General features: G+C 45.6%; 1 protein-coding gene across 18 annotated transcripts in view; it reads right to left on the bottom strand.

Moving 5' to 3' along the window:
• The window catches only part of AGAP1 (ArfGAP with GTPase domain, ankyrin repeat and PH domain 1), a 313,696-nt gene that overhangs the window by 186,587 nt on the left and 102,993 nt on the right, over window positions 1-24,116 (bottom strand). For 11 of the 18 annotated variants that reach the window (XM_042035324.1, XM_042035326.1, XM_042035330.1 and 8 more), the window contains 4 exons: window positions 11,766-11,851; window positions 8,833-8,868; window positions 7,955-8,096; window positions 3,979-4,113 (listed from right to left, as the gene is read on the bottom strand). In XM_042035324.1, coding sequence (XP_041891258.1) covers window positions 3,979-4,113; window positions 7,955-8,096; window positions 8,833-8,868; window positions 11,766-11,851 — 399 coding nt within the window. The remainder of the gene's footprint in view (window positions 1-3,978; window positions 4,114-7,954; window positions 8,097-8,832; window positions 8,869-11,765; window positions 11,852-24,116) is intronic. The other 7 variants (XM_042035331.1, XM_042035325.1, XM_042035327.1 and 4 more) reach the window with 1 other exon arrangement.

Here is a 24,116-nt window from a genome sequence, read left to right as displayed (position 1 = left end):
CACTGGGAATTCCTGGATCCGAAGGAACTGCTGCCTCGTTCTGCCCCACACTGGGAATTCCTGGATCCGAAGGAACTGCTGCCTCGTTCTGCCCGCACTGGGGTCCCCCCCCCAGCCCAGCCCCCTGCTCCCCAAGCACAGAATCCCTCCGGCCACATCCAGTGCCCGAGTGAACGTCGGCTCTTCCCAAAACAGCTGTCGGGATGGCACCGAGATTTTATTTACTTCCCATTAGGCTGATTAACATTTCCTAATGAAAACACATCTATAAAAGCTGACTTGATAATGCTGATGGCAAGTGACAGCCCTTCCCCTCAAGCTGGCGTCACCAGGATTAATTTGTCATCTTCCATCCCTTAATAGAGAAATGGTGCTTTGAAGTTCTCAGACACCTTTTTTCAACACCACATCGGAAATATTATTTGTATCTGGAAATAAAATACTTCTCTGGTAAATTTTTTTACCCAGAGCAGACACAATCTTTAATAAAAGCCTAGTTAATTTGCAAATAAAGCAACCAAAAATAATGGCACCAGAGCAAAGTGCAAATTGTGAGGCAGCAGTGGTCTCTGCCATCACATACTGCAACTCCTGCCTCAATATTCACAGGTTTACTGCTATTTTGGGCAAGTTTTGTTCAAAATCTGGGTGTTACAGCCATCCAGAGGAGGTAAAACCTCCTTGGTTGAACTGTTAGGCTACAGAGACAGATTCAACTCTGAATCCAAGTTAGACTCAAACCCTTTTGTTTCACACCCCGTGATGCTGATGGTAGAATTTTATCCTCTAAATATTTGAACATTTTCTCCTTTGTGATGTCAGAGAATTGCCTGGCCCACAGTTAAATGGGTCAGAGAAAACCCGAACGTAAAGCAGGGCAAGATGTGTAGTTATGAATACACTGTGAACAGAAATAAAAGCAATTCTCATGCATTAATGGTACATCAAGCTAATTTAAGAAGGCTAAAATCATTAAAAAGGCATCCTGGGGCAGTACACAGTCATTACAATACTGTGCTGACAAAAAATATTAAAATAATCATTTCCAGTGTCATTGATAGAATCTGTTCTGATAAGCAGGGGAAAAAAAAATCTCTAATTCCTAATTGGGAAATATGAAGCAAAATAGATCTTGTTAGCATTTATCTCATCTTTAAAATGCAATTCCCCTGTTCAACTATTCAGAATACCAAAAACTAAGAAAGGATTTGTAATCCTCCATCCACTGTGGGGCACATTATTAAGCTAAGCCCCTGAAACATGGAACTTCTCTTTTTTATTTCAGCCTGAAATTCAGGTTTTAACTCCCAACAGTATCTGAGATTACACTTCAGTGGGACATGGCTGAAAGTTTAAAAAAAGCCTCTAAACCACCAGAATGTGAAGAAGGATTTTTGGCTTTGACTTCACTCAGCATTCCTCTTGCAAAATATGAACCAACAGACTTGATGATCTTAAGGGTTCTTTTCCAGCCCAAGTGATTCTGATTCCATCTCTGTTACAATCAATAGTGAGCTTATCAACTGTAATGAAGCAGTGGAAATGAGGTATTTGGATTTAACTCAAGAATAAAGTAGCATTTTCATAATAACAATAATCATTCAAGTTAAATTATTTCACCACTCAGCTGTGGAGAAAATGGGAAATGAGTTATCACAGAAGAATCGTAACAGATGACCACTAAGTTCAGTAGCTGCTTGCAGGGGACAAATTAGAAATTTAATTTCTAATGTGTGTGCAACGAAGGAGTAAAAGGCTCTTCAGTGCCATTTCCAATTTCTTCCTCCAAAAGGGTAGGTCTACATCACAGCAAGGCACAACACAGAAACAAGGAAATAGATTTCAGAAAAAGCTTGCAGACAAAGCAGCCCACACTAGGAATTGGTGTCAAAACCCACTAACTGTGTGCTAAATAAAAGTCTGTGGGCTGGAACATCCTCAGATAGGATTTCCCCCCTCTCCCCCCCTTACTCTCAGAGAATCCCAGAATTGGTTTGGATTGGAAGGGACCTTAAAGCTCATCTCATTCCACCCCCTGACAGGGCAAGAACACCTTCCACTATCCCAGGTTGCCCAACTAATGTGAACCCTCTGAAGAAGCCACTAAAAATCATTAAAGCTACACTGAACCTGAACGCCCCAGAGCAGCACAAACCAAGGGACATTCAACCAAGTGCTCCCTATTAACAGCTTGCACTGCTCATTCACACCCCCTCACTTAACGGGGTTAAGAAGTTGCTTTGTTTCCTGCTGAAATAAACAGCAAAAACTATCAGGAATTGGATTCGCTCCCAGACGTGTCTGGCAAGTGTAACCCATTCACACAGAAGCATTTCTAATCCTATTAGCTGGCAAATATTAAAGAGTTGGTTGGCTGCCACGGGGGTAAACCAACACACCCTGATCTTTCTTAAAACACATGATCCTTGTCAATTCTTTCTTATGACCAAAATGGAGCAGAGAGACAAATGAGCCTCCTGAAAGCTTACAAGTTTCTCACACTAGCTTTGTGCCAAGAAACTTCTCTCAAAAGCTCTGAGAAAGGAAAAAAAAAAAAAACAAAAAAACCCAACAAACCAAGAAGGAGACTGTAGACAGAGCCACAAATGCCACGACTTGGAATATATAATCAACAGTCTAACTATAGCTAGCACTCAAAAATAAATGTGCTAACAAAACCCCCTAATGGCTCTTTGAAACTCCTAATCAATATAGAAAATCTAAGCAGTCAAAACAGTAATTTTTGCAACTAGTTCAAGAGAAAACAGGGAGCAAAGCAAGAAGATGCAGCTTCAAACGCTCTTCTCTGAAATCTGATCAACAGCATGGGTAAAAAAATGGTGCACATCATGGTTTTCCATGTAAAACTTAAAATGTTTGGTCTCTTTTTTTTCCATGTAAAAATTACAACGGTTTTCTTTTTCCTCCATGTAAACATTATAATGTTTTGTCATTTTATTCCATGCAAAATTTTGAAATTTTTGCCTTTTTTTGTAAAATTTGAAGTGTCTTTTTACACCCCACTGCAAGGTGCTGACGTGACACTGCCTCACATAGGCACAGACATAGCAGGACTTTTGCAATGAGAAGCTGGCAACAAAAACCCCCAGAACTGAGGAGCTCTGAGAAGTACTAAAACTTAATTAAGAAGGTTTTTAGACACAAAAAACTGCTGTTCTGAGGGGCTGACACACGTTCAGCCATGAAAGGAGACTGGTGAGAAGCCAGCCAAGCCCCGGGATGCTTGGTTGAAATTCCACTAGAGGGGGCACAGAGCCCATCTCACACAGAACTCCAGGATCATGGAATCATAGACTATCCCGAGCTGGGAGGGACCCACAAGGATCAAAACCCCTACAACACAAGGCTCTCAAAGAGTTCCAGAAAGGTTTGGGTTGGGAAGGACCTTAAAGCTCATCCCATCTCACCCCCTGCCATGGGCAGGACACCTCCCACTGTCCCAGGCTGCTCCAAGCCCCAATGTCCAACCTGGCCTTGGGCACTGCCAGGGATCCAGGGGCAGCCACAGCTGCTCTGGGCACCCTGTGCCAGGGCCTGCCCACCCTCCCAGAGAAGGATTTCTTCCCAATATCCAACCTCTCTCTCAATTCCTAACACCCCGTGAACACCATGGTACTTGAACAAGCCATTTTCAGCTACTCTGCACAAACAGCCCCTCGGCCTCTCCACGAGCACTAAACCAAACCAAAAAAAACTTTGCTAAAATAAAGCAAGCACCAAAGAAAACTGAAAATTAAGTAAGGATTAAAACCAGCTTAAGATGGTTAAGACTGAAGGTGCTGGTGGAGAACACATCAGCGCGGTGTGTTCAAGTTAAGAAGGTACAACAAAAAAGCCTAAAAACCAGCATTTTCTTCAACTAAGCAGGCAAATATCTGAGCTATCCCAGATGGGCCATTATGGAGAAGAACAGCTAGAGCATGGAGTGATGTGCTGGATGAAGAAAGGCAGCTGTACCGTCATGGAAGACTCTCTCCACGTTGAGCCCGTAGGTCGCACAAGTCTCGTAGTAAGTGCATCTCTTGAGGTCATTCGACAACTTCCTGGCTCTGGCATCGTCGATGACGCGGGGGTTGGTGGAGCTGATGGCATCTGCGCAACGACAGGGGGAAAACACTCGTTAAAGGTCGCTTGGGAACACCACCTTGGGATTCACAGAGTCACAGGAGGGTCGTGGAGGTTGGAAAAGACCCCTGAGATCACCACCGAGTGTAACATCAACCCCACAGTCGCCACCAACCCATGTTCTCAAGTGCCACATCCATGTGGATTTTGAGCACTTCTAGGGATGGTTCCAATGCTTCACAACCCCTTTCTGCGAAGGAATTTTCCCAATTATCCAACCTGAACGTCCCCTGGCGCAACTTGAGGCCACCTCCTTTTCTAATGACCAATAGCCAAGCAGGGAGTTTAAACACAAACCATGAAACAGGGTGCACATCACTAATTCTACATTTTCTTATTAAAAGTACCAGTACACTGATTCTTAAATTCAGGGGGAAAACCCTCCAATGCTTTTTGCTTTCCTTAAATATATACATTTAGCTTAGTTGTTGCAAAAAAATAAATAAATACACAATCACATGAAAGAACACGAGTTCTGATGTAAATCATATTTAAGGAAACAAGTGGGTGATTACTACAAACACGCCAAATGATTTTTAGGCCTCTATAAGTATCAGTGACTTACAAGTAACTGGAGTGTGAAGTACAAAACACGACTATTTTTAAAAACAGAATTTATTAAATTACTTTCTCAATCCCTGCAGTAAAGGCAAACCATGAGATTTTGTGGGAACATACTGCAAAGCTGCTCAAAATTATATAAACAATCTCTAAATTTCTAAACAGTCCTACTTTGCAATTCTCTCCAAGATCTTCTTTCCATGAAAGCTGAAGATTAGAAATTTCATTTTCTAGAGCTTATCCAGAGGAGCTGAAAAAACCTTACACCAGAACAGATGAAGGAGAAGCTTCTTTCTTGCTACTCCCTCACAGTGATGAACTCTGTATACAAAAGTGATACTATCTGAAGTGATAATCTTATGAACAAATCTTGGAAAGGAGGCTTTTTTCCCCCAGGATTACCATGCTACTCTTCTGCCCCTGGATCCCTGCAAGTGTCCCAGGCCAGGTTGGACGGGGCTTGGAGCAGCCTGGGATAGTGGAAGGTGTCCCTGCCCGTGGCAGGGGGTGGCACTGGGTGATTTTCAAGGCCCTATCCAACCCAGATCATTGAGATCTTACAACAGGCACCAATTTCAGCATTTACAGCTGCCCAGCAAGTCTTCATTAAAATCTGCAAAACTGCCCACAGCAGCAAAATACCTTTGTTGTTTGGGAAAAAAGCATCACCTCTACCTAAATAAGGAGTCAATGCCTCTTGCAAAGCCGTATTTGAGGCTCTGCCCTGCGCATGACAGGACCAGACCTCAACCTGACACTGCCCTTACCTTCTCACCAGATCCAATTAACAAAAATAAAGGGGGAATTGGGACAAGTAGGAGCCTGATTTTTTTAATCAGCAGAGGGCGCTGATAACATTTAACCAGAAAGGAACTGACAGGGTTCACTTCCAGACCACCACAGCTTCCTGAAATTTGCCTCCTTGTTCCGAGGTGGGTCAGGCCGGGGCACTGAGTTGGCTTTGCAAGTCAGGGGAGAACACCAGGAAGCATTGGGCCAGCGTTAATATTTTGGGAAAGACTTCATTTCACACCTCCTTTCAAAAATACCTGATAAAACCAAGTCCAGGTTGGACAGGGCTTGGAGCAACATAGCCTTAGTGGAAGGTGTCCCTGCCCATGGCACAGGGCTGGAACTGGATGAGCTTTAATGTGCCCTCCATCCCAAACCATTCTGGGATTCTCTGATATCAAAAAGGTGTATTTCAAATATGCATTTTAACAAGTGTATTTATGTATTTCATATATTTTATTTCGCTGTCAAACGCAGACAAAAAGCTGTGTTTTTTCCTGATGCTTATTCCTAGAACTAGCATTATTTCCATCTTTTCAAAAAATCCCCTTTGCATCAAGTGCTGTGACAGAAAAGGAACTTTTCTTTTCCTGGAAAGAACAGGAAGGAGATGAAAAACCATATCCCAAACCATACCCAGTGTCAGAAGAGCACAAAGAAAAAAAAAGAAGCTGGAGAAATGTTTCCCCTTCACTTTTTCAAATCCAGCTTCAAACCCAAAACGTGGCCCCTTCAAAGCAGCTCCTTTCTGCTTTTTGGTGGAGCTTCTGCTGTCCTAAGACTTTTTCTGTTCCTATTTCCCCTTTTCCTTCTTATCATCTGTTTCCTCCCCCCAGCTGGGCTGTGATTCCTCCTTCCCTGCTGCCCACACAGCCCCTCTGCACTGTCACCCCTTGGCAGGAGGCAGGGGAAGGCTAACTGCTCCCTGACCACATGGCTGAAGAAACAGCAAAAAGCTTCAACACCACCAAAACCACTGGGACACACTAAAAAGGAGGATGGCCAAAACTGAAATGACAGAACAACTCACACCACCTGTGTTCTGCCTCTAACACGGAACAGTGACCTGGTGATACACTCAGAAAGAGACATTCCAGTGGGAAGGAACTTAAAAGGAGCCAGGAGCAGCTGAGGGAGCTGGGAAAGGGGCTCAGCCTGGAGCAAAGGAGGCTCAGGGGGGACCTTGTGGCTCTGCACAAGTCCCTGACAGGAGGGGGCAGCTGGGGGGACTCTGCACCCAAGGAACAAGGGACAGGATGAGAAGAAACAGCCTCAAATAGTGCCAAAAGGGTTGCCCAGCCCTGGCACAGGCTGCCCAGGGCAGTGCTGGAGTCACCATCCCTGGAAAGATCTACAAGTCGTGTGGATGTGGCACTTGGGGACGTGGTTCAGTTGGCGGCGTTGGCAGTGCTGAGGGAACAGCTGGATTTGATGATTTTAAAGGGGTTTTTTTTACCTTAATGATTCCATAATTCTGTGATCTACGTGGTCAGGAACAGAACAGCTCCAACTCTTGTGTTCTATTCCAAGTCCATTCCAAACCAACCACAGTATGGGAAACTGGTGAAATACTAACGGGATACACTGGCACAACAAGGCAGAGAATACTCAAAAGACCACTCAGATGCCAAAGAAGCTGAAGTATTTTGGGTACTTTTCCCTTGCCATATTTCCCTTAGGACAGCTGCTATTTCAGAAGAGGGGGGGGAGAGGTTGGCTCAGGTGGCAGAAAGCTGCATTTCTGCTCGATTTACAGAGGTCTCCCAGAGGCACAGCCTGAGGCCAGGGTTCAGTTCTGCTTCCTACCGTGCTGCTGGAGGTTTTCCACCTCTCATCCTTTTGCCTCTCAGCAATGCCAGGATGTTGAACCCTTCCAGACTGCCAAGCACATGGAAACTGGTCTGACTTCAGAAATTCCCTACACAACTGATTCACCTGCCCAAATTCAACAAGGGCATCTCCCTGCTGAGCAAGAAAACCACCACAACCAGCAAGCACTGAAAATAGCATTTAAAATTTCCTTGCAAGTCATAGAATCCTGGAATAGCCTTTGGTTGGAAGGGACTTTAAAATGCATTGTGCTGCACCCCCTGCCACGGCAGGGACACCTTCCACTATCCCAGGCTGCTCCAAGCCCTGTCCAGCCTGGCCTTGGACACTGCCAGGGATCCAGGGGCAGCCACAGCTTCTCTAGGCACCCTGTGCCAGGGCCTCAGCACCCTCACAGGGGAGAATTTCTTGTACATATCTAACCTAAATTCCCCCTCTTTCTTCACTGCTGAAGTCCTACACTCCTCCTCCAACAGCACTGCCAGGACACTTGTCTCCCACCTCAAACCAGTCCTTGCAATGCCATGGCCCTGCAGCAAAGGGGAGAGGACAGGACACGGCTTTGCCAGCTTGGAAGAGTCAGTATGGTCTCAAAAACCCGGCTGGAAATGAGGGCTGCACTTACCCTGGGTGCCCACCAGTACCATGGGGATTTCACTAGTGTTGCGATAGTTGGCCATGCGGCTGTAGTAGTGGTAAACAGTCTGGAAGCTGACTTCATCCTCCAAGCTGAACACAAAGATAACAGCATCCACCCACATGGCAAACTGCAGGATAAAAAAGGAAAAGGCCAACTATGAGAAGAGCAGCAAGGAGGGGGAAAGAAGAAAAACCACGAGAGAAACGTTCTTACCTTCCTGCGAGGGAGACGCACGCCAGAAAAACCTCACAGACAACAACCAAGGCCTCAAAAGGGGGATAAGCTGCTAAAATGATGAATCTCAACACCCTGCAAGCCATGGGCATCTGGGATACACAAGGGATTTCCTTCCCCACAAGAGCATCTCCTCTCCACTGGGGTGTGTCACCAAACTGCCAGTGCACACCGAGTTTGGTTCACAGAAAACACAGCAGGCAGGCCGAGATTGCTGGGTCTGTGCATCTGAAATGAGCAACGCTCATCTCCAGTGCTGACCGAGTCCCCATGCTGGGATTTGTGTGCATGCATGCATGGTGATGCTGCTGGTAAGGCCAGGACAGGCATTGCTAGGAATTCTCACATCTTAATCCATGTCTTGTTCATTTGAGACTCCCCATTCTTCACCATACAGACACTCTCAACTGAGCCAGCAGCACCAAGTGCCTCGTTCTGCTTCCAGTGTAAGAGCAAACTGCTCTCTCTTGGCATCAGGAACCTGCCACGAGACATGCAGGTGCACAGGCCAAGCCAAGGTGCTCCCCAGTCACCATGCAAGTGAGAAGCTTTTAGCTCACAAGTGAAGTAAGACTGTTTGAAGACATTTAACATAAACAGGGTGTCAAGAAAAAAAACCTCCAGCTTACCTCGTTGCCTTTATTTTTCCCTAAGTGACTCCATTCCTACCCAAATTTAGAGCAATGGAAACAAGCTTCAGCCAGGGGATTTTCATGCTCTTTGTTATGTTATTACTACAACGTGCCAGGGGACACACTGAACAGAGAGGGCTGCAGGGAGGTTCACTGGGGAAAGGCTCTGCATATTCATGATGATTGTATTGAAACCAAACACTGCCTGGGCTGTTTTGGTGTAAAAATAGATAAGGAATGTTTTGAGGTTTGCAAGACAGACAGGAGAACAATCTTCCAGAGGGGAAGGATAGGACTGGTTACACACAGCAGAGTCTCTGCCAGAATAAGGTCAACCACCACACTGTTAAATGTGAACTGTTCAAACCAGAACATGCAATCAGAGGAACTGGAGACAGCTTCATTATTTGGGTAATGTGGGCTTGGGTCTCATTATAAAATGGTTTTTGTTGACTGGATTCAGCAGCATCATGCCAAGGACTCTGCCCAACAACTGCAATATCCTTAAGGCATCCATTTGGAAGGCAACAGTCTCTCTAAACCCTCAATGTTTGAGCAGTGTGTACAGCAGCCTTCTAATAAAGATCATTTTAAAGCACTCCACAGGTTTATACAACACAGTTCCTCCAGACAAAAAACATTTCCAGTAATTTCTTACTTCTCTTTTCATATTGAAATGCAGCTTAATCTTTGTGGGTATCAGACCTGTGGTATGGAAAACCAAAGGAATTTTGGGAAACACACACAAGGTCTGGAAACCCTGGATGTCTTACCCACAGTGTTGTGCAGGGAATGGCTTGAAACAAGGATAAATCAGCTGCTGGTATAAAAATCCATTCTCAGACTTATTACTGGGAATGAGCAGAGCTGTTAAATCAAGGCAAGCCCAAAACCAAATTATAAAAAAAAAAGTTTTAAATTTAAAAAATTGCATGCAGCAGCTCATTGTAGGTCAGTCAGTAGGTTAATTTGGTTTTACAAAAGGAAATTGAGTTATTTTCATCTCTGAACCATTTTATCTTAGGCAAAGAAAGGAGAGATCAGAGACCTACAAAAAGAGTCTTCAGGGAAGTTTGGTTTTTGTCCCTTCCTGCCAAAAAGAAGGGGACAGTAACCTGGGGAATACCCACGGCCCAGTGCCAGGAACTCCACATGTGAGCTCCTTCCTTACTGCAGTTGGAATTCAATCCCAATTATTCCTGAACCCACAAGCAAACTTTTCGTTGCAGGAATTAATGAACAGGTTAAAGTTTTTCATAGACATGTAACTTAAAATTACACGCAAAAACTCCAAAGGGAATTTACAGGAAACCCTTGTGCTGAAAGGTGAGACAGCACTGACACCTCAAACCTCTTCAGCAAATCATGAGGAGGGAGAAAAAAATCTCAGCCACCACAGAATCCCAGAATGGTTTGGGTTGGAAGGGACCTTAAAGCACATCCCAATTCCAACCCCCTGCTGTGGATAGGGACACCTTCCACTGGACAACAGCAATTAAGGCCCCAAATTTTCCTGGCACATACCAGAAGCACAGCCCATGCTGTTCATCAGTCTGCAGCCAGCTCCTGTGAGCTCTGCAAACCCAGTTCTTCGGGCACCAAACCATCTCAGATTGCTCCATGTACCTTTACACCTCCACTATTTACATTTTCAGATGAGTGAACGCTCTCTGAGCATCACAGGCTGGAAACTAGGGGGTGCTTCAGCCAAATCCCTGCCAGCCCCAGACAGAGCTTTCCTTGTTGCTGCTGCTGACACGGCTGCAGATGTGCCAGCGACACTCGTTTCATTTTGTCCTGGAACTTCCTTCCAGGATGTCTCTCTCAGCCTCCATTTCCTCCACGTCCTTTCTCTTCCCCTTTGTCCTGGCACCTTCCCCCCACGCGCTCACCCTCCTGGAGCTGTGGTGGTGCATTGAAACCCAAGCTGCTGCTGCTGGCACCGCTCCCCCTCAGCTGTTTGGCGACAGCACAGTTCCTGATGCTAAATTATTGCTTGTTTGGGAGCTGATCCCTCCCGGAAAAGCCGAGCTTAGCAAGGCCAGCAGCAGCCAACACTCAGGAAATCCTGCCAGCAGGCAGGTGAGGAGAGGTAGAAGAGGAGGAGGATGCCCAAGCCTGCAGAAAGGGTGGCTGGGTCTGAGGTGATTTAAGCAGCACGTGAGCAAACTCTTACTCAAAACAGAGTAAGGGTCAAGCACACAAACCCACAAGTGTCTTCTCCAAGGCTGATGGCTTGGACAGGCTTGGAGAGCTGGGGGTGCTCACCTGGAAAACAGAAAGCTCCAGGGAGACCTCAGAGCCCCTTCCAGAGGGGCTCCTGGAGAGGGACTGGGGACAAGGGCCTGGAGTGACAGGACAAGGGGGAATGGAATGGCTTCCCACTGCCAGAGGGCAGGGTTGGATGGGACATTGGGAAGGAATTCCTGGCTCAGAGAGTGGGCAGGCCCTGGCACAGGGTGCCCAGAGCAGCTGTGGCAACAGCTGGATGTGCCCTGGATCCCTGGCAGTGTCCAAGGCCAGGTTGGACAGGGGCTTGGAGCAGCCTGGGACAGTGGAAGGTGTCCCTGCCCATGGCAGGGGTGGGATGGGATGAGCTTTAAGCTCCCTTCTAACCCCAAACCACTCTGTGCTTCCATGAAATCCTGATGTGTCACCAGGGGAAGCACACTGCTTGGGAATTCAGTGTAAATGAACTCTATATCCTTACTTGCACGGTCTCAGTCAGAATCCCAAATATTTGCTACCCACACTCATCCATGCATTGCAACTGAAATCCCACCCATTCGCTGGACAAAATCTTTTTCACCTGAGGGTGATGCTGGAATTCTCCCAGCAGGAGCATGAGAAGGACCCAGGACAGAACAAAGCAGAGCCACTTCTTTCAAAGGAAGTTTTGAAAAGCAAGGAAAGCGAGGCTTTGGGCTCACCTGTGCCTCCGGAGGGCCTCCTTCATCTCTTATCAGCAGCAGGTAGCTTTGTCCATCAACTACTATCTCCTTCTTGAATCTCCCACCTGCCACACAAAGCAGCTCATTACAGGCAGCAAAGGTACAAAATGCAAAACAGAAAAAGGCTTCGCTTGTGGAAAAAAACCCCAAAGGTGTCCTTAAGGTCTTTTGCAAATTAACCAACGACTGGAATAAACTGGAGTTTATATGCAGACACTTAGGAATTACTTAAAGTTAAGGCATGTACTTGCCTTATTTTTATATATATATATTTTATATATATATAAAGAACAAAGATATTGTGGGAAAAAGCCAGCAATTGCATTACAAACACTAACTCCCACATGAAGCATCCTGGGGTTGATACACACAGCTAAAACCCCGTATGTACCACCTTTATTTTAAATAATGGTGAGAAAATTGTCCCTAAGAAAGGCAAAGTGGGACAGCTGCACGCAAACAAGGTTGTGTCCCGTCACCAAAATCTGTTTCTTGTGTCAATCAGCATTTCCTCAAGGGAAGCCCAGTTCTCAGAGCACACGTGGGATGTTAGGGGAAGGAGAGTTCTGTACTCACACACCACAGTTAGGGGAAGATACCAGACACATGTTAGACAGAACAGCTACAATGGTGGTGCCTCTGCAGAGATGGGCTAAACTAACAGGGAACGCTGTGCTGCTGCTCGGGATGAACCCCACACCTGCTTTGGACACCCGGATAAAACGAGAGGAGTCGTAGCCTCCAGCCGCGTCCTATTCCTGATCCTGTCTTTCCAAGGAATGCGGAACAAGGACTGCCTGGGAACAGCCAAGGAAGCTCCAACCCCAGCAGCTGGAGCAGCTGCTCTGTCCCCTGGCTCACAGAGACTCAGCCACAACCCCAGGGCAGGGTTGGGATTGCTTCTTTTGGGGCTAAAAGCGCGTTTTGGGCACTCTGCTGCCTCTCTCAAAAATGACAAATCCCATTTAGGGCCCCTGGTGTGACGGAGCCTAAGCCAGGATTATGGAGCTTGGCCTAAGCACTGGGGAGGCATTTAGGCTCCTCTCCTGGAGCAAACCAACTCTTATCTCCTCACCTAAGCCCCAAAGCCCCCAAGGCTTCCAGCTTAGCATCACACACCTCACAGCTGAGGTTACAACACTGAGATAAAACACATCCTCTAACACACCCTAAACTCCTCTCTTCGCCCCTATTTTTTTAAACTGGAATTAGTTCCAGTTTGAACCCTGTTTCCCAGCTTCAAAACTTGCCATTCTACCAAAACCAATGCATTGAAACACATGCTGAGAGCCAACACCTCCAACTTGCTCTCCAAACAAGCTCCCAAAGCAAATAAATCAGCACACCCAGGCTAATGCTGATCCTCAAAACACAACAATCTGCACCAAAATTGATGCCTTAGGGGAACCCCACACTGGCTTAGACCCAACCACTCCCCCCAGCCCAACCACAGCAGCAGCTTTTAGACCAAGATCACTCCACAGCTCAGCTCTGTGCGATATTTAAGCGTGTTTAAACACATTTTGTGTTTAATAAAAGATGTGAGAACATGAGGTTTTGTGGGTTTGTGCTGGGGGGATTTTTGTTTGGGGTTTTTAAAATCTTTTCTTTCTGAACTTACCCTATTAACAGTATTAAACATGCAACAATTAAGACTATCACATTTCTGGTTGTTTAGTGGCACAGAAGGAGCAGAAGAGCTACGTATGGATTTTCGTTATCTCTCTCACAAAGCAGATTTCAATCCTGCCTTCGCAGATCAAGAGGCAGATAAATATATATCATTACTGAACCTGAAAAGAACAATCACAAGCAAGTGTAAAACTTGTAAAGGAAACCAGTCTCAGCTCTCAGGAACTGGATTTCTATTAATCAGGCCATTATTTCTATACGTTGCCGATTAATTGCACGCACTTCCCAATGAAGTGTTAACGAAGATGAATTACTTAATACAGAGCCCTCCAGAGAGGGGTTTTAAAGCTGTAAGTAACAATGGAAATGCAGTGCATGCATGATCAGAGAGGGAAAGTTCTGCCTAATTGCCATTTCCTATTTCCTTTTTTTTCTAAACACTGGAAGTTCCCCCAGCTAATTATAAAATACCACACACCAAATGCGTTTAAGAGCCAACTCATTATTCCTCTGGTCAACAGGACGCCTTGCCAGACTCACTGTACCTTCAAACAGTCCTCAGAAGCACAAAGAAGGTACAGACAGGGTGGAATAAAATAAGCAGAGAATTGAAAAATAAAAAAGTATTTGAGTGTACATACCCAGCTCAAAAACGTGAGCACTACGAGGTTTACTCTTCACGATTTGGCTGCTGAGAGCAGCTTGGAAAAGGGTACTAAATGCAATAAATGCAGTGTAAGTTATCCAGCAGCTCTTTTCCTAGGTGAATCCACACTACATGATCAGCCTGGGGACCTGCTCCTTGCCTTCCCCAAAACCACAGTGCCTGGAGCTCAGTGCAGTCATTGTTATTTCCAGTATTAAATTCAGATCCTGACATGCTGTCCCACTTCACCAAGGGCTGCCACACCCTGCTGCAGCCAACAGGCACAGTCAGCTCCCATCTGCTCAAGGGGCTTCTTCACCCTTAGAAGCAGGATGTGCTCGTTAGCTGGAATAGGCACATCCTCACGCATTCCTTGACTTTTGTTTGGATTTAAGTATTTCATGACAAATAGTTTAAATTTCATACCCCTCCAACCAAACCGTTGCAAAGAATGCCCTGCGTTTCCAAGCTGTACTAAACATTTCAAAACAAATCTGAAGGCTCAGAAACAGAACAGCAAATTCCCCGCTCATCCCTCGAGTAAGAATTATTTCATGCAAATCTCAGCTCACAGCAGGACTCATCCCTAATAACTTGTGTTCCTACACCATTAAGGAGCCCTCATCACAAGCACACCACAACATTAGGTGCTGCACAGGACAGAGATTAAGAAAACCTACCTCAATATCAAGAATTTCCACAAACAAAAGCATAAACAGTGCAGAATATACAAACCAAGGCTGTACCCTGCAGGTGTCTGTGGCTGTAGGATTAAGGCAAACAATAAACTGCTCCTGCCTTTGATTTGATGAGCCTTGATGAGAGCCATGAGCAGTTTGGGCAAGCAAAAGCAGGACAAGGGCAGCGATTTTGGGATGGTTCAGCTTGGACAGCACTGCATTAATTATTTTTTTTTTTTTTTAAAAATACATCTTGGAGTTTGTACAGCACCACAGGCAAAGAGGAATTAGAGAGATCAGCCAGTTCAAATATTGAACTACAGCAACCCATGAGGAAGCCAAACAGTCTCCCAGGGCTACAAAATACCCCACATTTTCCTAAATATCTGTGTAGGTGACGGAGCCAGGAATTGCTGTCTGAACCAACGGCACTGAGAACAAAGAAATGACCTTCTAAATGTAAAGAAGAGCTCAAAACCCACAGCACCGCTCCCAGGGGAGGTGGCTGCCTTTGCTCTGGTCCCATCAGGATTATGACACACGCAGCTTTTTAATGAGGGAGCTCCTCAACTCCCAGATGTACCTGCCCCAGGAGGCCACGGGGAGAGGAGGACTGGCAGCCGAAGGATGGGGCAGCACAGGCACTTCAAGGCGGCTATTCCCAGTTTTCCAGGGCTAGAACACTATCCACTCCCACAGATGGGCACAGAATTGTTACAGGTGACAAACATCACCCCTGTGCCCAAACCCGCCTGGCACAGAGCGGCACTTCCTGAAGCAGCCCATAAAGCATCCCCCGCTCTCTCAGGTGCGATCTGGCCACGCTCCTGCTGCAAAATGCCCACATAAATACCCAGCTTTGATCAATGTAAAGCCAAATAAATTCTGTGCACCAGCGATTTACAAACCCTGGCTAAAGAGCCGGCACAAATCGGGATGGGGGGGAATCAACAACAGCTTCCTGATCTCGTTTTCATGCACAATGCTCCAGAGGTGAGCGCACGGAACCAGCGGCAGCGCAGGAACCATCCAGCGAAAATTGGTATTAATTATAAATCCCACACACGTTTGTAATCAGAGGTGCTCTCTGTTACAGAAGGTGGATATTACACAGGGAATTCCGGGGATGAAGGCTTTAATCCGGGCCCTCACAGCCCAGCCACCCCCTCCTCTCGCCAAGAGCTGTTCCACCGCGTAATTGCTCACCGGAGCAGCCGCTGATTTTCCTACTGTATCCCCGGGCTCCACTGCACTCACCAGGCTCTTTATTCAAGCAAATTGCCACGGGGATGAAGTTATTTAGCCATATGAGAAAGATAAATTCGGGGGGCTGGCCACACAACAAGCGCAGGCAGCAGCTGAATGCCTACTGTGGCGGGGCGAGACAGAAGGCAGGACTGAGGCAGCTCTAAAAGCCTGGATTTTATATTCCCAGTGACATGTGCATTTTGACAACAGCAGCCAGTTGTCTCACACATACACGTTCTCTCTTTTTTTTTTTTTTTTACCCCCCCCCCCCAAAAGATAGAAAATAGTGCCAAGAACCTGGCTCCTTTTCAGGGAAACACATTCAGAAATTCTCTGTTTAAACAGATGGTCAAATATCAGTCTTCTGGTTTGCTACTCACATTTTTTATTTAAACAAACTGATTTTAAAATAGTTTTCGCAGCATTTCCACAAAAGAAAAAAAAATTAAGAAAAGGAAAAGGTTCTTCCCCCAGAGGGTGCTGGGCACTGCCCAGGCTCCCCAGGGAATGGGCACGGCCCCAAGGCTGCCAGAGCTCCAGGAGCGTTTGGACAGCGCTGCCAGGGATGCCCAGGGTGGGATTGGTGGGGTGTCTGTGTTGGATCAATGAGCCTTCTGACTCAGGATAGTCCATGATTCTCTGATTTTGAGTATTTCCTTAACACAACCACTGTTGTGCTAAACAACAATTCAGGAACTGTGAGTGGCTGAGCTGGGCCGAGGATCAAAGACCACACAAGAGTAAAGCTGCAAAGGGATCCCGGGACCACCTTCCCAACAGAGTACCCGGGTAAAACAAACCCCAAAAGCCAACAAAAGCAGCCTAGACTGAGCTTTTCAACCCCCATCATCTGCTTCTCTCAATAGGTTTAGAACATAGTTTAGGAAATATGTGGAGAGGTCTCCTGGAAGTCCAATTAAAGCAAGGTACCCCGCCACAGGCACCATATATAAATGCAATATTGCATCATATAATCTGATCTTTACCTAAAAACTGGCAAGGAAGCACTAATATACGATCTTGCAACTCCATGGAAAGAGGGTTTACTGCTGGAATTTTAGTAGCAGCTGCAATGACACAATAACTTAATTCTGAGATGCATCCACTGATGTATTTGCAGTGTCTACCCAGAAGGACAGATGTGATGGGTCCCCAAAACCTGGCAGTGATTTGAAGGGAGATCAGTGGAATTTTACGTTTTTCAGCATTCAGGAAAACATATTACACTTTAAAATATATATAAAAATTACCTCAAGCTGCATAGACTCTCCAGGGTTGGATGGGATATTGAGAAGGAATTGTTCCCTGTGTGGGTGGGCAGGCCCTGGCACAGGGTGCCCAGAGCAGCTGTGGCTGCCCCTGAATCCCTGGAAATGTTCCAGGCCAGGTTGGATGGGGTTTGGAGCAGCCTGGGACAGTGGGAGGTGTCCCTGCCCATGGCAGGGGGTGGGAGGGGATGAGCTTTAAGGCCCCTCCCAAGCCAAACCATGCTAGGAATTCCATGATAAACAGGCTGAGCTAGATCCAGCGTTTTATCTCAAGCAGAAGGGGAGGAAGGTGATTGATTAACCACCAAGATAAATGGGAACACACCAGAGCCGGCCTCTGAGCAATTAAGTTCCCCTCATTACCCAGAGACAGGACTCAGGAGCAGAGCAGTGCATGCTCTACTTTCACTGCAAAGCTCCTGACAGCCAGTGCAGACTGTGCTAAGCCAATTAGAGAGGGCCAGTCTTAAAAAAAAAAATAAATAAATCACTGTAACGTGAGTGCAGAGCAAGAGGTAAAGCACACTCTGTCCCCATCAAATGGCTCATCTGAAAGAGCCACGACGACACTAATCCAAGCTTCTGCAGCAGTTTCAACTCTCATGCACCCAGTTTATTAATAACCCAGAAGATGGAAGTAACAGGCTATTTAGTTTCTAGATAATGAAGCAGGAGGGACTGCAATTATGGTAGGAAATTGGATTGTACTTCAACGTGACCGTAACGAGTTGGAGAAATAGAGGGGAAAAACAAAAGCGGCATCACGAGGACAAAAGCAGGGACAAACCATCTGTGGGAAGATGGGGCAGGATGGCAAAAACCTCTGGCACAACAGAGGAGAGCAGCTGGGAATTCCTGCAGAGTGCAGACAAGGGGACAGCTTGTCCTAGCCCGTGTCACCATGCCAGCCTCAGCCTGTATGGATGTGGACAGGGCATCCCATGGAAGATAAGGACCTAAATCTGCCCAGCAAATACCCAGTCAGAAAAATAAGCACATGAACTACGGTTATTTAAGATGAGGAAGAGAGAAGAGGTGCAGGATCTTACTAAGAAATAAACTGCTGATCCCTTTTTAGGGCAAGGGTAATACTTTTCCCATTTTCCCAGTTATTAATTATTATGGCTCCAGGTAAACAGGCAAGAATATCAAGTGGGAGCAGACATACAAAGCTCTACACCCCAATTCCAGGGATAAACCTTAGGTTTAGACACCCCCCAGTCCATCATAAATGAGTAACACAGCTTTATCAGACCCCCACCTCACATCAATACACAGAAGCTGTGGCACTGAGCAAATAAGAGCTGAACATGTTGTATGTTCTCACAGTTCAGAAGCGTTTCTGACAGGTGAAAGGGGAGGAAAAACAACCCCCAGGAACCTGTGGGGAACCCCCTCCTCTGACACTCACCCAGAGCCCTCACACCCACCCAACCTCCCGAGGGTCAGGAGCCTCTTGCAGCCACACAAGCTGCCAAGGACCTACAATTCAATCCCTGCTCCCATTTCTACTAATAGCTCACTTTTTCATCTTTTTTTTTTCCTTTTCTTGGATTTTTTTACTGACAGCGGGTGCAGAGAGTTGCTTACACCTCACACCCACTAACTGTATATACACAAATCTAATTTTAAAAGCTTATTTTTATCAAAGCAGCGGGAGACAAAACCCCAGCGAGTCAGTTTCTTCAGGCAGGATGTGATAGCACTTTAGCACCCTCCTACCTTTTTCCATCTCCAGTCTTTTCCAGTTTTAAACGTTTACAGCCCAAAACAACCACTTTCCAAACAAAGTTCCTTACAAAGTCAGCCCCATGACTTAAAATATCATTGCTCTTTTTTTTGCTGCAGCTCCTTCTAAGTTGGCTTCTCAGGCATTTCATCTTCCAGACAAACCCATCCCAGCTTTCAATCTAACCCAAAATTCATCTGCTCGACTTCACAAGCTTCCAATGTAATTGCAAAATCTTAACACGTACTAACAAACCCTCAACAGCTCACAAAGATAAGCCCAAAAATTACCTCCTCTAAGCACTGACGCACAGATCTCAGGCCTCTTCTTACCCCTCTAGCCTTTTTAAGCATCCCTTTGCTTTTTATACCTAGCCAGCTCCTGTAATAGCTGTCCTTTCATTACAGTTTCACATCACAAATAGCAACCCTGAAGCTAAAACTGGACTTAACAGTGATTACACCGTAATCTGCCCTCCCTAAAATGGGTACAGACACCTGGTGGCAGCAAATCGAGAGGGCTGGTGAGAATTCAACAGACTGTGAATAAAATCAGGTACCTACTATGCACCTGCTTTCTGATACAAGTTCCCAAAACAGCAACAGATTCAGTGGAGGGGGGGGGGGGGGTTGGGGGGGGGGGGAACCAACCAAAAAAAGCTCACAATAAGAAATCAAATACAAGCTGAACAAGGAACACGTTCAAAGAAAAATATGAAAATCTGGCTTTGAGATCAGGAGTAAGAGAGTGGGCTCTGATTTCGAAATACATCCAGAAGTAGTATTTGAGAAACAAAGCAGAAGGCAGGTCCAGCAGGAGCCACTCCAAACTGCCTTCGAGAGCAGCAGCAGCAGCAAGCAGGGAGTCCTGGTGACTTAAAATCATGGAATCACAGAACTGTTCAGGCTGGAAAAGCCCTCTTACATCACCAACCCAGCACTGCCAAGGCCACCACTAACCCACGTCCCCAAGTGCCACATCCACGTGGTGTTTTGAACACTTCCAAGGACAGTGATTCCACCACTGCCCTGAACAGCCCGTTCCAATGCTTGACAACCCTTCTGGTGAAAAAATTTCCCTTCATATCCAACCTAAACCTCCCCTGGCACAACTCGAGGCCATTTCTTCCTGTAGCACCACTTGTTACTTGGGAGAAGCCACTTTTATTCCTGTTAAGAGCCTAAAGTTGGAACAGAAGTCATAAACCTGCTGCTTTACAGTTTTTACCTGAGACACAACCTTCAGAGGAGCCCCTTAGGAGAAGGACACAAATGCTACAGACATTATTTCCCAAAAAACTCTTTGGGCATTCAAGGTGTTCAGGAGAACCCCTTAAGTACCTTTTAGGCACACAACCTAAAAGGGAAGCCCTTTCTGGCAATCTGCTTCCTCGGCACCTTCTGAAGAGCAAATACTTGAGTTTTTCCTTTAATTAACAGAGCTCCTTATTTGTGTGACACTTTAAACAGCCCCCAACCCGACAGCTGGAGCAGAGAGGTTTTCAAAGGATTCTCTAACCCACGCAGGCAGTCCCTGGAGGGCGAGGAGAGGGAAGGGCTCCAGAGGGGAGAGGGCAGAATACATAAACACACTCTTTTATGCTGAGCCTGAAAGGCTCCAAAAGCCCAAGAGAACCCGCTGCAGCAGCGCTTTAAAAGGATCAAAAAGAGACAAGTGTTGTTTTATATCTGGGTGTCAGCATGAAATGCCAAATAAAAATAATCACTTGGTACTATTATAGCAAAAAGGCAGACAAAGAACTGAAAAGAGGTAATTTTAAAACACATGTCCCAAGTCATCGCTGTCTTCTGAACACGAGACAGCGGCTGCCTGTGGGTTTACAGACCAAAAAAACCTTCAGCTGCCCCACAGTGCTGCAGGGGCTTGTGAGAACTGCACCAAGGATTTGAAACCCACACAGAGAATTTCAGCTTCCTCACGTTTTGTAGCCCAAGAATCACAAAACGCTACTTTAAGGTTAATGCAGCTTTTTCGAACCCATATTGGGATCCTTGCCAAACCTCCTTGTGTAAGCTCTGTGTAAATCTTTACATGCATGATGGTGATTTTCTGGAATTCCAAAAATCCTGACCTAAAAGGCAGGGATATTTCCAAGGAGAGCACCCGAGTACATCCTCACAGGACACACTGCTCTGCTCTTCATTTACATTTCAGCCAGCTGCTCGCTGAGGACAGAGCACACAGATTAGTCTGGGACACGTCCTCCTTTTATGCATCAAAGATCAAATTTGGCTGTTTAGTAAATATGGCCTTCCTACGTATTTGAGAAATATTAACTGGGTAAAAATAGCAAGTGGCTTCTGTGAAGAGAGTGGCAGCCTCAGGAACCTAATTGTTCATAGCAGGCAGAGTTACAGGAACCGTGTGGAGAAGGGGACAAGGATATCGGTGCTGCAGAGGGGAGAAATTGTCCAATTCTGCTGCAGCTTCCATGTTCTGTTCAGCCCACAACACCAAACTGTGACCCCACCCCATGTTAAATCTCTCAGCACAACCAGATACAAGCAAAGAAGAATCCCAGAGTGGTATGGGTTGGAAGGGAGTTTAAAGCCCATCCCATTCCACCCCTTGTCACGGGAAGAGATACCTTCCACGACACCAGGTTGCTCCAAGCCTGGCCTTGAACACTTCCAGGGACAGGGAGTCTTTGCTCATCCCTTTGCTTTTTTCTCCCAGCTGAATCAGGCTCAGACTCTTGGATTCAGACCTGAATGAAGACACCTGGAAGGTCATCCCAGTTAATAGATTATGCATGAACTTTTTGCATACACATTGTGTAAGGGTCTGTGACCAGGAGAAAATCTCTTAAGAGGATGTGAAGAAAAGCAGCTGAAATTTTAAAGCACTCTTCCTCAATCCTCCTTGCATAATTACCCTTTGCTGAGGAAGCATCAGACAGAAATAGTTCCTCGAGATAAACTGAAAACCACAGACATCCATCCCTCAAGATGTAATTTCTACACAGAACCAGAATCCTTTAGGTTGGAAAAAGCTTGAAGATCATCAATGCATGTTTTTGTTACAGGCTGGCAACTTATTTTCATGACATGCTTCAAAGGGAAGGCTGAGGGTGACACTTCATTTAGTATTTTAATAATAAACATGACCATTCCTGCCATTCAAGGGATACACTGCTCACAGTGGTACTGAAAAAAGTTCTGTGGTGAACGCTGCAATAGTGTAAAATTATTTTTAGGTCAAGTTTGGAAAGAGAGCAAATGATCACAGCTTTCTGAAAAACACATTAAAGGCTTTATTCTGTACCTTTTACTGGGGGAAAATTTCATTTTTGTTCTAAGTTCCTCCACAAAGAGAGATGACTGCAACAGCAACTTGCTGCCTCAAGTCATGATGCTGGATGGCTTTTATGCTTTTTAAAAACACTAAAAATAATTACTCCTCATGAAATGAATAAATAACTCTTAAATGTATCCCAGAGTACATAGAGAAAAAAACCTCCTTTTTTGTCATCCCAGCTGAGACACCTGAACCACAATTTCTCTTTTGGCTTTTTGTTTTATTAGACTCATTGGAGAAAAAAAAAAAAGTACTGAAATAATCATGACATGACTTAAAATATTCACAGACATGGCCAGAGATGTGGAAAAACCTTTAAGTCAAGTTTCACACCTCCGTGGCTTATTGGAAACAAAACCCAAACAGTAACAGAATCCTCCTGACACTCACTACTCCTGTAAACTTCAGTTCACCTTGGTCTGCAAAGAACTCAGTCTCAAATTCCACACACCCCACACATTTCACTTTGCTCCTACAGGCAGAATTAAATTTTAGATGGGGGGGGGGGGGGGGGAGAGGGGAGAGAATAAAGACACCAGGTTTCCCACACCTTCCTTATTGTTTCAGCAGGTAAAGCATCCAGCAATGATACTTTTTCTTCCAATCACTTAGAAGGTCCTTAGAAGATCACAAATCCCTAGGATTCCTTATTTCCCATCATTTCCTTGTTGTACCATCACAGAAAAAAACTGGAGGTCCCAGACTACTGAAATTCCCACTTACTACAGGGTAACACATTGGTGCTTTTCTCACACCTGATTTAAAATGTGTCGCTCAAGAGCACAGCTAAGTGTACATTAAATATGCAAAGGAAGAGTCTCAAGGCCATTTTCCTTCCTAATAAAAACTTATTCTTTGAGAAAACAAAGGTTTGCCAAGTTACAGACACACTAGGGACCGAAAAGTTCTGAACAGGAATAAAAACCGGGGCAGGCAGTGAGAGAAAACTCCTTTACAGTGTGAAGGGTAGGATTCCTCCTCATGGTGGGGAGGTGGTGACAGGCAGCAAGAGAAATCTCTCACTTGGAGAGCTGAAGGAAACACGAAGCCGTCTTTACACAGCTCAAATTCATTTACTGCAATGCTGAAGCCTTCAAGGCCTCCAGGAGATGTGACTCTTGTCTGATGCAGGGCAGGTTTCATGGTAATAGAGCACTTCAGAAGGCAAAGGAGAGTAGAAATAGCAGTCCCTGGCCCTAATCACCACTTTCACGTGAAGCAAATATCCATCACTTCACCCATTAGGCACTGATTTTATGATGCCTGATAAATTTAGCTCTTAGGGAGCCATTCCAAGCCAGTAAACTCAGGTTTTTCTTAACTGATCGAGTAGCTGACACCTTAACATCCGATATACATCCTCCTCTTTATCCAATTTAACAATCTGGCACGTTTACACTCCCTCAGAAAAGGAAGAGGGGAGGATCAACGAGGGTCTCACACATGAAGGATTACACTTTCTTTCCTAGGAATGTTGTTTGAAGGACCTAGAAGTGCTCAAGGTAACCTTGGACAGGGGCTTGGAGCAACCTGGGCTAGTGGAAGGTGCCCCTGCCCGTGGCAGGGGTGGAACAGGGTGAGCTTTAAAGGCCCTTCCACCCCAAACCATCCTGTGGTTCTGTGATTCTCTGACAAAGAACTGAAACACTACCAAATCACCACTAGAGATGTTTACTGAGGGTAGTTTATATGGGTTGAACTTCCTCTAATGCTGACTTGATTGGAAACCTTGACCTTATTCCTTACAAGGCCAATTAGAGCTCTTAATTATTCCAGTTTTCCTCCTGTTAGTGAAATGCAACAGTGTCA

This window comes from Corvus kubaryi, unplaced genomic scaffold (genome assembly GCF_017639235.1).
Source record: "Corvus kubaryi isolate FWS band 111438036 unplaced genomic scaffold, C.kubaryi_AGA036_p1.0 37383, whole genome shotgun sequence".
Taxonomy (NCBI): domain Eukaryota; kingdom Metazoa; phylum Chordata; class Aves; order Passeriformes; family Corvidae; genus Corvus; species Corvus kubaryi.
This window is presented reverse-complemented; position numbering and strand designations above follow the sequence as displayed.